The following is a 17,250-nucleotide window of genomic DNA, read 5'->3' on the forward strand; positions in this document are numbered from 1 at the left end:
GCTCTGCTCTTTGCCACTACATCATCTTAGACAAGTCCCTAGTCTCTATGCTTCTTCCCTCCTTCCCTCCCTCCCTCTCTCCCTCTCTCCCCCTCTCCCCCCCTTTCTTTCTTCTTTCTTTCTTTCTTCCTTTCTTTCTTTCTTTCCATAAAGGAAGTTCCTGTCTCTCTGGATTGTTTGTAAAATCCAATGAGAAATGTCAGAGTACAAGGTACATAGCTAGTGCTGAGTAAATACTGTTAATACCAAATTTACCATCACTCCCTGTAAGTCCCCATTGCTAACACTCCTACAGCTTTTTTGGTTTGAAACTTTCTTAGCATCCCTTTGGCCTGTTCCGCAATACAGTAAGTAGTATATACATTACTTGCTCTTTAGATGTGATTTATCTTGCTTGAATTTCCTTATGTGCTGCTACCGTATCACTTAGAGCATGAACCCGAGAGAGCAAGGCTTTCTCCTTCATCTCCTCTGTGATGGTGTGTAATGAGACAGACTGAGATAAGGCAGCTTAGCCTGGCACAGTGGCATTCACCTTTAATCCTAGCACTTGGAAGAGGCACGTGGATCTCTCTGAATCCAAGGCCAACATAGTGTAAACATAGTGTCCCAGGACAGCCAGGGCTAGGTAATATGGGAGAAAGACCCTATGGGGGGTTGGGGGGGGAGGGAGGAAGAGAAAAAGAAAGAGAGAGACAGAGAGACAGAGAGAGAAAGAGAGAGAGAGAGAGAGACAGACAGACAGACAGACAGGCAGACAGAACTTGCAGGCTAGAATAAGACCCCTACTTTCGCCTCCCATTTGTCTATCTGGATAAGCTTCTAAACCTATCTCAGACTGTGTGGCATTCTATAAAAAGGAAATGATATCTATAACTGACTTCAAAGTCTATGTGATTTTCCACTCTGCAGCTAACTCTGACAGATGGTGTTCACGTAGAACTGGTTTTCTAGTTCCGTGCTTAGGCATAGGCAAGATGGCTCACACTCACAATTACTCCAGAGACTGAGGAAGCAGCAATACTGCTAAGAGCAAGCGGCCCTGGATCATGCTGTGCAGAGCGCTTACCTCTGACAGTTCTCCTTTAAAGCAGTGATTACAACCAGCTTCCCAGCAAGGCACTTGTGCTTAGCCTACTGCAATTTGCCCGCTGTACCTGCCAGAACAGGAAGCTCCTCCGTCTAAGGCTGCCTTGCTAGTCCTGGGATATTCTGCCTCACTTGGCCACAGAAGAATGAGATTTAATATTTACAGCTCTCAAATGCAAATGGTTCTTACAAATTTCATCCGGCTGCATTTTGTATTTCAGTTTGGATTCCTTCTCCCCAGCCCTCACTGATTTATGACAAAGTAAGTGACATAAATCCAACCAGACCTTTGTGGGCCCTGCCGTCACTGCCTTATGTCACATCAGCTCAGTAACTAATTTCCTTTCCGTTATCTCCCTAATAAAATTCTTACAGAGTCCACCTAAGCAAGACAGCAAAAACATCAAACTTACTTGACATTTCTGACGCAACTGTCGTAGTTCTTTTATAACTGGGGCTAAAGCTGACTTCTTTTCTGATACCAGGGAATTCAGTTTTTTCACCTGTTATTTAAAGCAAAAGACATGACATTTAAAAAAATGGAAAAAATGCTGCACACATAAAAATACTATTGCAGTTAAAGACTTAAAGAAATAAAACCTTTAATTACTTTAGTGCCAAATAATAGGGAAGAGATTGAGTAGATGTTAGTTTCTTTTTTTCTTACTTCTTGGAGGAATACAGGGTCTCACTATGTAGCTCTAGCTGTCCTCGAACTCACAGAGATCTGCCTGTCTCTCCTTCCCAAGTGCTAGGATTATAAGGTATGTGTACTAGGGCTGGCTAGTAGATGTCAATTCCTTAGCAAGGTGCAGGACCACTTATTGGTTCTAATGTCAGTTATCATGATTACACCATTCTGAGATGATGTCTGTAATCTAACACTGAAGGCACAAAGCAACTATAAGTTACCTGTGTACCATTATAATGTTATTGTCTATGAGACATATGCAACTCAGGAGGTCACATAAAATGAACACAAATATGCATGGGTGATTTTCAATATACGCAATGTGAATAACCTGACAGGCCTTCTCTATACTAAACACTAATCATTTTTAGAAACTAGATTTGAGCAAAATCCAGAAAGTTGTAGGATACATTCAGGGAAGTCTTTGAGTTTAGGGATGCAACTATTTACCAATAAATAAGAAAATATTTTCATATCATGCCCCAGTGCATTTGGGTGATAGCAGCCCTGAATCTGGAATATCAAAGATGAAATAATTCTAGTACTCATTTTTAACATAAATATTTCTTTAATGTTACATTAAGGTATAAGATATTCACTGTTTTAAGCTGAATATTACAACGGAAAAATTCCTTGATAAAAAACCCTACATAGATGCAAGAATGCTGAAGAGTGAAGCCTTGAGTGCATGTGTGCTGCTGTTGGTGTGAACGGAGCACATCAAGGACCAACACCTGAGTCCCAAGGGTGAGGTAAGGACTTCTTCCCCAGGCAAATCCTACCACTGGCCTGAGTGTGAAAGTTGACAGTGTGTGCAGAAAATGCCCACCATAGCTTTCCCCCATAGATATTTACAGCCTGAAGACTGCTACCCTACAGAGACTGCTCCTAAAAGGACTAGCTAAGCTCCCTCCTCGTTCCTCTGTGCATAATAAACAGCTAAGCAGCAGTGCAGCAGCAGCTTCTTAGAGCCTGGACTACCTGATCCCAGCTTTTCTGTATGTGTGCCTGCATGTCTGCCCTTTCTCCCTTCCCTTGCTGCCCCAGGTCAGCCCCTAGTACCATATATGCATGCAGCAAAAGAATAGAAAATAAACATTGTATAGAAATATTTAAATGTTTAACTGAAAATTAAACACACACACACACACACACACACACACACACACACATGCACGCACGTGCGCGCGTGCACACACACACACACACACACACACACACATGTACATGCAGTAAGTCAATAAGCAAGCAGGACAGAGGCGTCATTACCATCTCTGACATGTCATCCAGAGTCCGGCCTTTCATCTCGTCAACCTCGCTCTTCAGGGCTGACACTCTCTCAAGCTCCTCTTGGGTGTAACTGTACCCAGATATACCCTTCTTCTCTTCAATAGTTCGCTATAATAAATGAATAGGCCATGAGTATTGGCATCTTCTTCCCATAAGAAATACTTCCTATTTCTATTGAAAAGGTGTGAATAACATGAAGTCGTTCAGAATCCTAACAGACAATCTGCACTTGCTTCAATTATTATTTCATGCAGGAACAGGTCTGTTCCTGTTTATATACCTGTTTATACAGGTCTCTATAAACCTGTACTCAAAGTCGCCAGACTGTCTTGACATGCAGAGGAAGTATATTTAATTTCAGATTTTCAAATAATGCCACAGACTTAGTGTAGAACATGAAACACACGGTGCACCCAATAAATAAGTGGAGAATGCATGCATTTGTGACAGAGTACTCATCTCTGTGTAGCCTGGCTGCTCTGGAACTCACTCTGTAGACCAGGCTGGCCTCTGGGACTAAAGGCGTGCGCCACCAGCGCCCGGCTCATCTGCTGCTTCTTATACACTAGCTTCTTTGAGCACAGTTCTAGTCACTAGTATATAGCAGTTAGCATAAAGGAGGGGGTTCTTCTTTCTAGTGGAAAAATATGCAATAAAGGCCAAGTAAGTGGAATGTATTCAAGGTGAGAATAGATTTGCTACAGAAAGTATAAGATATCTGAGCAAAGCTCTGCTGGAAGTATGGAAGTGGGATCCCAGCAATGGAGTAGCAACCTTAGTCTGGAAGAAAAACACTAGAATGCAACATCTTGGATAACAAGTGGAACAACATGCGTGTGGACGTACACATGTGTGAGGTTGCACATGTGTGCAGACGCTGACCCCCAATGTCTTTCTCAATTGCTCTCCACCATGTTTTTTGAGACAGTGTCTCTCACTGGACCTGGAGCTCACTGATTTGCGTACAGCCTTGCCAGTGACGCCTGTAATCGTCTTGCCTCTGTATCCCTGGTGCCAGGCTTGCACTGCTGTACTTCTCTCTGCTCTGGTGTTAAGGCCTGAGCTCAGGTCCTTCTGCTTACATGGCAAGCACGGACTGAGCCAGCTCCTAATGCTGTAAAAAGTGTTTCAGGGAAGAGAGAATGGTCAGTTATATTAAATGCTGCTACAAGGCTGAGTAAGATGAGAACTCAAGCATGATTCCAGCACTCAGAGGCAGAAGCCAGCCTGGTCTACAGAGCAAGTCCTAGGATGGCCAAGGTGACACAGAAAAATCCTGTCTCTAAAAACCAGAGAGAGAAAAAGAAAGGGAGAAGGAGGGACAGAAAGACTCAAAATTGAAGGTACTTGTGATCTAATGAGAAGTTTCTGTGGAAGGGCAAGTTTTAAAACCTTATTGGAAGGAAGGCATAGTGCCACATGACTGTAATTCCAGCACTCAGAAGACTAAGGCAGGAGATCATGACTTCAAAGCCAGCACGGACTACACACAGTGAGTTTCAAGGCGGCCGAGCCTACACAGTAAGATCCTATCTCAAAAAAACAATAAAAAGTATCATTGAAGACTATATCAAAGGGTTGGATTTCTGGGCTGCCAATAGGACTAGCATAAAAGAGAAGAAGGAACCCCGGAGAATTAGCACACAATTCTGTAAGCAACTTGGTCCATGGGCATAATCAAACTCCTCAGCTGTGCACTGAGGAGGACGACACTCAGAGACTGAGCAGAACTGGGATGTGACTGCTTAGGAGAGAGACACAGATTTCAGCATTTCCACAGAACTACGGAGACAGAGGTAGAACTCGAGACTTGTCCACATACAGGTGCCCTGGTAAATACCCCCACTTCCAGCTAATGCCTCAGAGGGCTGCATCTTAGAGAGAGAGGGGGTAAGCTAACAGCCAGGCCCAGGCCCAATATAACAACCAATTCCTGGGAAATAAAGTCTCTGCTCACGGTGTAAGGGCTATCCTTATGAGTAAATAAAAATTAGAAGAGTATCAGCCCTAACCCCTTAATTGGACTAAAGCAATCTTCAGGGAGAAAGTTAAATCTTCCTTTGGAAGGAAGATTAGTATAGGTAGGGCCACAAAACTATAATTACACATAAGTTCTGACATCCAATAAATATTATGGATAAAGAAACAGGAGCAGGCCCCTAAAAAACAAGAAAAAAAAATAGAGAAGAGAAATGGGTGTCTGTACAAACTTAGTAGACAGGGACTCTGAAACCACTTTAGGATCTATAAAATAGAATAAACAGGAAAGTCAAAGACGGAGAAACAAAATAACTGAGATTAAGAACTTTATAAATGTTTTAAACAGCAAACTAGGCACACAAACATGAAGAACAGGCACACACACACGCACACACACACGATTAATGAACTAGAAGGTAGAAAAACAGGCCTGGAAAGAGGTTCCAGCACCCACATGGTGGCTCACAACCATCTGTAACTCTAGTTCTTTTTTTTTTTTTTTTTGAGAGTAACTCTAGTTCTAAAAGATCTGATTACCTTTCTTGACTTCCATGAGCCACAGGGACACATGGGGCATACACACATACATGCAGGCTAAATACTTATACATATTAAAAATAAATCAATCTAAGAACAAAAGAAGGTACAAAGGACAAGACAATAAAGCAATAAGTAAATCACTGTGAGAAACAATACTGTGGAATGAAAAAAACAAAACGTGATACACATAATAATAATAATAATAATAATAATAATAATAATAATAATAATAATGACATAGGACAATGAGGTGGCTCAGGGTAAGGACACTTGTTGCAAAGCCTAATGCCCTAAGTCTGATCCCTGGGACCCACGGAGTGGAAGGAGAGAACAGACTCCTAGAAGTTGTCCTCTGACATCCACACATGCACGTTAACACACACAATAACAAACAAATGTAACACCAAAAAAAAAGGAACGGGGGAGTGGTAGCTAGGACTAACACAGATGTCACAGGAGTCCAAGTAAGAGGAAGGAAAGAGACACAACGATAACCTATGCAGCCACGTGGAATTAGAAGTCCACAGCACCAAAGGAAACTGAAAAGCCCCAAATGCTTCATTTTAAGTCAAGGCTAAGGGATCCAAGTGGAAATTAGGAAACTGTCTAAACAATAATGCAGGTATTACTGTCAGTTTTCAAACTAGTGTTGTTAGGATCCATGTTTGGTTCACAGTAAATTTTAGTCTTAAAATCTCTACAGACAGACTATTCATTATCACCACACTGAAAAGTTCATATGGTAGAACTGTGACATATGAAACGTCCTTGACCTCAACCAGGATTGCCATTCACAGCAGCACACTGATGAAAGAGCTTCCCCCACGGGGAAAAGGAGGGAAAATGTCACACCAAGAGAGCTGCAGGGACCTGGTGCTCAGAGCGGCTCAACAGCAATGCTTCACCTATCACGTGCCAACCAAAGCACAAACATAAGGACCAAGCCTGCAGGCACACTCCACACAGCACCTTCCCTGGCTATTTCTTTCCAAAGCTCTTTGGAAGCACATGTATAAGCCAATGATAAATAAATGTTTTACAGCCACTCGCTTGGAATGATAATTTTACTCATATTAACTAGCTAACCAAAAGAAAAACCCACTTGGACTTCCAACTTCTATTAATAACCCCAAAGTAGGCACACATATTTTTTAAAAGGCAGTGCTTACTGCTGTATTAAAAAAAAAATAAATGAATCAGAGTATATGACATTTCTGTAATTAATCAAAGAAAATTAATTATTGGATGATTCTCCAGTGACAACAATGACCTCAGCATAAAGCTACATGCCATAAAATAAGCCTCCTGACATTGGTATCTTTAGCAGCCACAATACAGCTGTATTACCAGTTGATGCTGAATGGTTTCCTGACGCTGCTTCAGAAGTTCTTCTGTCCTCTGCAAGAGGCCAAACTCAGCCTTAAATTCAGCTATTATCTGATGCTTCTTTTTGAAAACCGTGCTTTTGCTTCGAAGTTTACTGACGTATCGCTTGAACTGCAAATAAAGAACCCAAGCATTATAAATAAACTCATTGTATTAGAAAGCCTTTCTTCTCTTTTTCAGCAGTCCATGACCCACCAATACATAAAACCCCAGCTTTCTTAGAAAACTAGTAGAGACTAATTGCTTACCATTTATGCACATAATGTGTATGTAGCATATGCAATGCAGAGACGGAGAAGTCAGGGAGGGTGTCAGACCCTAGGAGCTGGAGTTGCAAGTGTTGTGAACTACCACATTGGTGCTGGGAACTGAACCTGGCTCTTCTATGTTTTTTCAGATAAGGTGCAGCAATGGCTGTCTTAGAATTTGCTATGTAGACCAGGCTGGCCAGGCATGTGCCACCATACCCAGCTATGAACCTGGTCCCTCTGTAAGAGCAACAAGTACTATTCATCACTGAGTCATCTCTCCAGCCTTAAGACTAACTAGTTAATTAAACAATATATATATGTGTGTGTATGTATGTACATACATATATATATACATACATATATACATATACATACATATATATATATACACACATACACACATACATACATATCTTCATTTTTAAACACACCTAAATATTCTGAGTCCTCACATAAAAGCTCTCCACTTTAAACTTTACAAATAAGAAATTAAAAAAATAACACCCAGCAACTGAACCCAAAACAGTCGAAAGGCCTAAAGCAGAAGGAAGCTGCTGTTGGTGGCTGTGGCCCGGGTCTCATCATGGAGTCTTGTGAATGACTGTATGCTGTTAGAAGTGCACTGGGCTCAACACCGAGAACCAGAGTCAGCCACAGTGACTACTTGCCACCTGAGACAGGATAGGGACTCATCCTAAAATTGAAGAACTTAGGAATATTGAACATTGCAGGAACTCGGTCACTTAATTCAGCCTCTTACTTCCATGTGGTAGCCAAGCTATGACTACGCTACACTAATTAAAGATCCATCATTAAGAAATACCAAGTGGAGTCTGGAAAGCCAAGTGAAATAAAACATTTCAAGAAAGTCATACGATAAACATTGCTTATTACATATTATGGCACTGTGGCAGAGACTACTACTCCAAACGAGGCTTTCTACTAGCCAAGCTGAAAGAAACCATCCACGTTTACAATGCTGTGGAGAACTATAAAGAACTGAAGGGCTCCTGAGAGCACGGAGTAGCTAAACCTGCACTGGGGTGAAGTTCGGAAGTAGGGACGTAGGTTAGAGGAGGGGGCTCATAGGAAGCTTCCCGGAATAAGTTACATTTAACCCAAAAGCGAAGGCGTTGAAGTGTGTTAAAGGGAGGAGAAAGAATCCATGACTAGCATTCCAGGAAATAGGAGCAGCCTGTGCACGGCCTGAGACAACAGCTCCACAAAAGCACTGCTCAGTGTGAGAAGCGAGGGCTGGAGGCAGACGAGAAACTACCAATGAGGAACAGCAACGCCCACTCCTACCATATCCAGGTCTTCTCCTACGGGGTAGTGTCTCTAACCTAAGCCACATTTCCTTAAATATAGAACCAAATGGCAGTCGCCACTTCCATATAACAGAAAGCTCCTCCTGCCCTCCCACCTGAGACAGTTACCAACCTTAGAGAATGCACAGTGCTTCATTTTGTTTTGTTTTGTTTTGTTTCTTGATTTTTGGAGAGAGGGTCTCACTATATGATAGCCTTGCTGTCCTGAGCTTGTGATGTAGACAGAGCTGACCTTGAACTTACAGAGATCCTCCTGTCTCTGTCCCTCTAGTGTTAGGATTAAGGGCATGAGCCATGACAGCCAGCTGTACAGTGCGTCTTAAAACTAACTTTTTAAGGTGGTGAGTTTAGTAAATAACATACCTATTTAATAATGAACATAGTACTGAATAAAAGACACTATACCAATGAGGATTTTCCTTCTACGCTGGTCCTTTGTTTCTTGTTGATGAGAAAGATATGCTATCTATTCTGACCTAGAGTTTAGCAGGGCATTGATGGCACATGCCTTTAGTCTGAGCACTTGGGAGGCAGAGGTATCTCTGTGAGTTCAAGGCCAGCCTGATCTACAGAGCAAATTCTAGTACAGCCAGGGCGACATAGAAAAAAAAAAAATCTCAAAAAAATCAAAATAAATAAATAAATGAATTAATTAATTAGATCTCAATTGAATATTTGACACTATAGGATGCAGAGTATCTTCAATATAAATATTTGATAAATATTTCTTCAAGTATTTTATTTATATATTTATTTTAATATGTTTGGTTTTTTGAGACAAGATTTCTCTGCCGGTCTTGTAGACCAGGCTGACACTGAACTAGGAATCTGCCTGCCTCTGCCTCCTGACTGCTGAGATTAAAAGTATTTGGGTTGCCACAAAGCTCCACTTAAATATTTGATTTTTTAAAATTTTATTTTATGTGCATGGGTGTGTTGCCTGTATGTGTATGGGTGTGTTGCCTGTATGTATGTCTGTGCACCATGTACTTGCCTGATGCTGGCGAAGGCTAGAGAAGGAAATTAGACTTCTTGGGAGTAGAGTTACAGATGGTTGTAACCACCATGTGGTTGCTGGGAATTGAACCCAGGCCCTCTTTAAGAATAGCTAGTGTTCCTAACCACTGAACCATCTCTCCAGCCCTACAATGTTTAATTTTATTACCATCAACCACATTGAAAACGCTACTTCACAGAACAAAATGGCAGCAATATGTTTATGGCCATCTCAGGACTGTTGAAAATTTTGTCTTAATCCTAGGCTAAAGTTAATTTAACAACATTTTTCAATGAGATTCTAGATAGCAACTCAGACAGCCATTTTTTATTTATTTATTTTTTTGGTTTTTCGAGACAGTGTTTCTCTGTGTAGCCTTGGCTGTCCTGGAACTCAATCTGTAGACCAGGCTGGCCTCGAACTCAGAAATCCACCTGCCTCTGCCTCCCAAGTGCTGGGATTAAAGGCATGTGCCACCACCGCCCAGCTCAGCCAGCCATTTTTGAGATCAAATCACAAAACACAATACAAACCAAAGATAAACTAATTTGACATTTACACACTGAAGAATGATGGTGAGGAAAATGAAGTCTATTTTTTTTTGGAGACAGGGTTTCTCTGTGTAGCCCTGGCTGGCCTGGAAATCACTCTGTAGACCAGGCGGGCCTTGAACTCAGAGACCCACTTGCCTCTGCCTCCTGAGTGTTGGGATTCAAGGCCACCACTGCCTGGCTACACAGCATAAGATTTTGTATGGACAGTAGAAACATTACAATTCTTAATAGGCCAGTGATATTGAATGTGAGCTATGGGGTGATGGCGTGTGTGCGAGTGCATGTATGTGTGTGTGTGTGTTTCCAAATAAGATTGCAGAGAGGTCTTATGACGCAACATGGGTTAGCACTGCCAGAAATACTACAGATTCATACATTTGTACATAGTTGATTCTGAATTAATTTTTGGTTACTGCATGTTCAAAACCTTTTACTGCTGTCCCCTTTGTGTGTATGTGCGCACATGTGTGTCTCCAAAATTCTATTATATCATCCCATCCACAACTGTGTTGCCATCCACAGTTTTAGAAAATGAGCCTTAGAGCAAGGAAGTTCAAAAATACTTTTTCTTCCTTTTCTTTGTGGATTTTTGAGATAGGGTCTCCAGACTAGACTGAACCTGAACATGACACTTGGCCTTGGTCTTCTTAGTGCTTATACTACAGGCATGTAACAACACACTGAGATTGATTATATATGGGGGTGGGGGGAGACAGGGACAGAGAGACAGATAGACAGAGGCAGAGAGACAGGCAGACAAACAGACACACAGACACACAGAGAGAGGGAGAGAGGGAGGAGAGGAGATGACCCTTGTAGCCAAGCTAGCCTCGAACTGATCCTCTTGCCTCCACTTTCCAAAGCTAGGATTACAAGCATGCACCACTAGCTCCCCAAGTATTTCTCTATAATTAAGTTAGTCTTGCTATTCAGGAATCCAGCCCCCACACAGCAACTTTTTCAATGGCTGGATTACAAAAGCTGCTGGAAAAAAAAAATCTGAGCAATAGCAAAGTACCCAGAGCCTAATAACTTACTAATTTTCCCTTTAGAGCATAAATGTGTACTCCAGATATAAGCCCAGCCTCAGAATCCCTAGAGTAACTATAGGTTCTATTAAAAGTGTCCTGGGCAAAGCGCCCAGGATGAAATCAGCCCTGCTCATCTGGTACCCCGTGTAACATCTAGGCCAGTTTCCCTTCTCTAGCTCGGGCTCCACAACTATTTTTAAAATCCAAAAGCTAGAAATGCTGCTGGTTGAAGAACAATTCCAAGTATTACTCACCGTACTCTATGAGAACCAGTTATTATTTGACCTTCATTGTACATTGTACCTAGGGGAGGGTACAGTCAGGGTCCCATGAATCACAGTTCCATACAAAGAAGCAATAGGTGCCCTTCTAAGTTCTCTACTGCTCCTGGCTAATTAAGGAGAAAGAAACACATCACCAATGTTTTTATTCCTGGACACTCCTTCTAATTACCACTTGAAGTTTAGGTTATTTCTGGGCTTTTAAATATTGTACAAAACAATACAAAGACATTTGACTCTTTAAACATTTTCATTTATTTATTTTTTGAGACAAGGATCTTGCTATGTAACAGAGGCCGGCCTCAATCCCAAATCTTCCGAATGCTGGGATTACAGCTTTGTGTCACCGTACTACCTTAAATATACACTTCATAACTTCTATGGGATATTTTTTCCAGACATAGTCAAAAGGAACATGCGTTTCTGACACTCTGCCAAGCTGCTCTTTAGAAGACCATTTATAATACTTTGGTAATCGATCTAAAAAGTGAACCAATTGTCCTCTGAGCCCGTACTTCTTTATTAGGAAGCTTGGCTCTCCATCATTTCTTGAGCACCTGCAAGGATCTTGTGGAACAACCTGCCTGCCTCTGCCTCTCTTGCACCGCCTGCCATGTGTTTTGCTTCTGTGTCTGTTAACAGTGATTCTCAAGCTTTCGGGTCTCAAGAACCCTTTATGTCAACTTTTCTATTTGGCTCAGGCTGGTCTTGAACTCATCATCCTCCTGTCTCATTCTTCTAACAGCTGAGATTACAGAAATGTACCAACATGCTCAGTGATCCTCCTAAAATCATCAAAGATTTCAGTATTTTATGTTGATCCTATCTATTGATGTTTACCATACTAGAAATGAAAATTAGCAATGTAGTGTGCCACAAATTCTAAAATGTGAGAAAAAGCAAGCACATGCTCTGCTGGCCCCCATAGGATGCTTGCACAGGAAGCCTCTGTAAGCTCAACTGTGTGCTCATGGGAAGGTCAGAGTAAGTGTTCCCCTCCGGCTCCTGTCTCAGAGCGGTGACAAAGGTATCTGGAAGGATGGCCAATGACAAAGACTTGATAGCAAAGTGGCACAGCCAGAGTGTCCAGACACCAAAGACACAGGCAACTAAATAGCTGGAGGGAGCATACAGAGGTTATAACTGAGCAGACTGGGAGTATCTACGGAAGTGAGATCAGTAGCTGGACTCCAAGGATGGAGAGTAATGGACAGAACTGAGGGCTGAAGTGACACCGACACAGACTAGGCAGTTGTAGGCACGGGGAAGGCTCAGTGAGAGCATGGGAATAAACAGAACTCAATGGACAGTGATGGAGGCTGAGCTTGGCTTGCTTATAGAGCTAGCTATAAACGCTTGTTGGTCTCTCTTCTTCACTGATCTTTGCTTTACTGAGAGACACACAGCCAAGAACTTCTGATGTCCCTCCAGGTCCCTCCTACTGACACGTTCAGAGGCTGAGGCCTGGCTCTGTCTGCTAGGTACTGCTGCTGATTCGTGTTTGCTATCCCAACTCTACTGAATTAGACCACCAGTGTATCCATGAAGTGTTGTGAGTGGATCGAGCTGTCACTGCTAACCTGTGAACTGAACTGCTGATATCCAGACAACACAGATGGGAGTTGCTCCAAAGAACCTATCTAAACAGGTCCACTTCTCCACCCTCCCACTCTGTATCCTTTCTTTCCCACTACCTCTGGTGGGTAAAAGGCTAAAGGGGAGGTTAAAATGTTTAAGAACCATCATTAAAAATAAGACTTAAAAAAATTAAAGTTACAGTCCTCTCCCACTTCTAGGCTGAAAGAAGCCTAAGGATGAGCTGTGACCGCTGCTCCCACCACTGTCCTGGGTCTGTGAGCACTTGACTGCTGCTCCCACCACTGTCCTGGGTCTGTGAGCCCTTGGGAAAAGTGCTTCAAAGTGTTCTCATTAAAGTAACTGCAGACATACTTCAAAATATGGCTGAATTTTACAAGCCTCAGACTGACCAATGAGGTAAGTAAATGGCCTTTAGAGGGAAGGGAGGTGGTAATGAAAGTTGTGTGACTTTTATACCTATTTCTGTGTCAGCAAACAGGGGTTAAAATATCAACAGTGCAAATCCATTGTTTAAGCAATAACACCTTGGTCCTAAATGAAAGGGCTGCTGATTTTAAAGCTGATTGTTGTAAATAATTTTTGTTGGGATTAAAGAAGTACACCACTCTGTCTGGCAAATAAATGCAACTTAACTTTAAAAATTGGTTGAAAATTTTCTTCTTAGATTATGCTTGAAAGATAAAATCTTGACTAGGCGCAGTAGCTCATGTCTTTAATCCGAGCACTGGAGAATCAGATGCAGGCAAATCTGAGTTGGAGGCCAGCCTGGTCTACAGAGTGAGTTCCAGGACAGCCTGGGCTACACAGAGAAACCCTGTCTCAGAAAACAAAACTAACAGCAAAATAACCCTCCACCACTGCCTCAAAACCCTAAATGTTCTTTGCTTTATTGTAAAAGTTTTAAAAAATAATCCTAGAGTGGGGTTGGTGAGATGGTTCAGCAGTCAGGAGCACTTAGGTTCTTAGCAGTTCACATGGGCATTTACAACTACATAGCTCTGGTTCCTACCCTCTTCTAACTTATGAGGGTACAGACGTGTGTGTGTGTGTGTGTGTGTGTGTGTGTGTGTGTGTGTGTAAGCAGAATGGAGAATCAGCAAGTACCTGAGCTACCCTGGAGTGTGCAGCTCAGAAACTACAGAGACTCCAATGCAAGCAGGAGGCAGGAGAGAACCAGCTCCCAAAAGCTTCCTCTTACGTCCATGCATGTGCTGGGGCATGTGTATACGTACGCTCAAACACATAATAAGTTGATACATGCGTGTTTTATTAAAAGAAATCAACTTCATGCTAGTGAGGCACTTCAGTGGGTAAAGGCACTTGCAGCCATGCCTGATAACCTGAGCTCTAAACCTGGGACCCACAGAGTGAATGGAGAGATCCGGCTCCCTCATGCCATACCCTGACCTCCACAGGTGCTCTGTGCACACAGACACAGTCACATGTAAATAAATTAATGACTTCAAAAGGAACAATTTAAACACCATATCTTTAAAGACAGCGTTTCAGAGTATATGTTCATGTGTGTGAACTTGCACATGTGAGTGGCTAATATCACACCTGGATTTGATGTGGTGGTAAATATTGACTGGAGCCCTTAGGTTTCAGCAGCAAGCACTACTGACTGAGTCACCTTCCCAGCCACAAACGTAATTGTAAAGGTGTGCCTGGTGCCTGCGGAGGTCACAAGAAGGCAGCAGATCCCCAAGAACTGGAGTTATGAATAGTTCTGAACCACTGTGTGGATGATGGGAATTTGAACCTGGATCTTTTACAAAAGCACCAAATGTGCTTAGCTGTAGAGCCATCTCCAGGCTTTAAAATTTATTATTATTATTATTATTATTATTATTATTATTATTATTATTATTATTATTATTATCCTCATCATCATTTGGTGAGTGTGTGTATGAGGGTGTGTGCGCCTATGTGTGTGTGCAAGTTCCCACAGGCCTGAAAACAGCATCAAACTCCCAGAGGCTAAAGTTACAGGAGGCTGTGAACTGCCTGGTGTGGATTCTGGTCCTTCGAAAGAGCAATAGGTGCTTTTAACCAATGAGCCATTTCACCAGTCAAGAGACTTCTTTGAAAAAAAAAAACAAGTCATCATTTTAAAGGAGGAAAAGAAAGGCATAGGACATAAGCAATACATCTGTGTAAGAATAAAATAAAAGCTCCCCACCATGCCTTGTAATAGGTCACTCAAACAAATGTGCCCTCATTACAGTGAAATGCAAAGCCTGCATGCCATTGGTCAGAAAAGTACAATTCAGCACTAACCACCAACCATGTGTACCACTATACACATGGAATCCAATGTTGTCATTTGGGAAAGATCAGCCCCCACTCTGAATGCTTAGGTCAGTAGGATTCATGCTTTTCGGTTTAGGCCCGTAGGTACTAAGGGAACACTCTCTTATGTGGACCTAATCTATCTGCAGGCACTGGTGTGGGTAATGGATTAATGATTTACAGTGCTAGCTCTGCCTTTAGGGACAATATTACAGACTCAGCTCCTTCGTGATCAAAATGGAATTTGACAAATGTTCTTTCTCCTTTTATCTGCTTACTGTGTTCCTAACCTTTTACAGTAATGATCAGAATCTGGGCTAGTTTATTCCTGACACCTTTCAAGCCTATCGGGAACTACAAAAGAATAACTGGATTTCCAACCTCACTCTGAACACTTACATGAAAACAAGAATCTGCCCCTACTCCAAACTTTTTTATTTCAATATCCAGCATGAAAATTATATTCCAAGCAATGAGCTGGAAGGGGTTCATAAGACAACCACACAACATGAGCGTTCTGCTGCTCAAGACTATAAAGAGCCATGCATATTTTAAAAGAGAAATTCCACCAAGCTCTCAAGTTTCTTCTTACAACAACTGGACCAGAATGAGTACTGTTTGTTCTCAAATCCCATTACTCCAACCTCCACAATATTTTCCATGTCTTAATTAAATCACATCTTTGTCAATTGTCTGGTCAAATGACACTTAAATAAAAAGTCCATAGAAACAGGCTTGAAGGGAGCTAAGGAGTTCAGGAACAGGATGCACCCATGTTCAAATGGCATGCTGTGTCCAAAGGCAGCATCCCTGTTGGTCAGGCTACTTGTCCACTCATGGGCTCAGAAGTTTGCTCTTAGAGCTGCTACCTATTCTAAGCAAAAGGAAAATGTTTCAAAGCAACCTTTGTTTTCTGCTAAAAATGGCTGTCTGTACACAACACTCAGCATAAGCAGTGTAACATAAACACGTACACAAATACTACCTCACTTTCCCAACCTGTTAGCATTACATTTTAAACTTTAAATTACAAAGTCTCAGCAGGCAAGCATGAAAGATGTAATTATGTGCATATGGTAGTAGCTAGTTAGCTGTACCCTCTGTACAGTCTATAATGAACAATGTTATATGTGCTAGTAGCAATCAGTCTTAAGCAGAGGCTGGCCCAGGAATGTCTATCTGTAAGAGAGCTGACCACACCCTCCCGTCTCTATGCTTCTCCTAGGAATCAGACCACCAGTTCACAGCTGTTACGACGCTAATGAATGCTTCAGCTGCCATCCCAGTGGTTTTAATGTTCCAAGAAAAAAGATGAAAATCTGATATTGCATGCATCACACACTACGCCTGTTATAGTAAGCTGAGCCAAATTTATTTGGTCCGATTTTGTTCTATGTCTTAGAAAACTTTAGGACCCACAGGCCCTGCTATGATAAAGAGAACAATGTGATTTGAAAGGTTCTAAAAATACCTCCGGCTTGCCTAGGCTCACTTGGAAGGGTGGATGATTCAACCACAAGTGTCAGAATTTGGTTCCCAATTTTTCGGGAACTGACAGCTGCAGCAGGTCTTGCCAGGGTTCCCTTATCTCCACGCTGCTTCTCTGTGAAGTCCTTAAAGAAGAGTTCATAATCCTCCCTATTTAGCTCTAGGATTTCTGGTGCTGGCTGCAGAATGAAATGCTTGGCTGTTTTTAAAGCTGCTTATAATAGTATTTGACTAAGCACATTTTCCAAGCTGCTGAGCTTCTGATGATGAGGAGGGAGAGGGTGCAATGGGCTGCACCCAGGGGTGACTTCTCAACCCATGGACCAGGGAAACATAACCACAGGTTCATTTGGTACTTTAAAAGAATTTAGACCCAAAAGACATACTTCAATCTGAATTAAAAACTCTGGGAACATAGCCTACAAGCTTAGATTGTTGACTAAAAAAAAAAAA

At 41.9% G+C, this 17,250-nt stretch overlaps 1 protein-coding gene across 3 annotated transcripts in view; it reads right to left on the bottom strand.

The window, feature by feature from the left end:
* The window catches only part of Ift81 (intraflagellar transport 81), a 74,397-nt gene that overhangs the window by 27,718 nt on the left and 29,429 nt on the right, over positions 1–17,250 (bottom strand). For all 3 annotated transcript variants that reach the window (XM_031337787.1, XM_031337784.1, XM_031337785.1), the window contains exons 12-14: positions 6,938–7,087; positions 3,050–3,178; positions 1,503–1,592 (exon numbers count right to left, since the gene is read on the bottom strand). In XM_031337787.1, the coding sequence (XP_031193647.1) occupies positions 1,503–1,592; positions 3,050–3,178; positions 6,938–7,087 (369 nt within the window). The remainder of the gene's footprint in view (positions 1–1,502; positions 1,593–3,049; positions 3,179–6,937; positions 7,088–17,250) is intronic.

Source organism: Mastomys coucha, unplaced genomic scaffold (genome assembly GCF_008632895.1).
Source record: "Mastomys coucha isolate ucsf_1 unplaced genomic scaffold, UCSF_Mcou_1 pScaffold22, whole genome shotgun sequence".
In the NCBI taxonomy this organism is placed as follows: domain Eukaryota; kingdom Metazoa; phylum Chordata; class Mammalia; order Rodentia; family Muridae; genus Mastomys; species Mastomys coucha.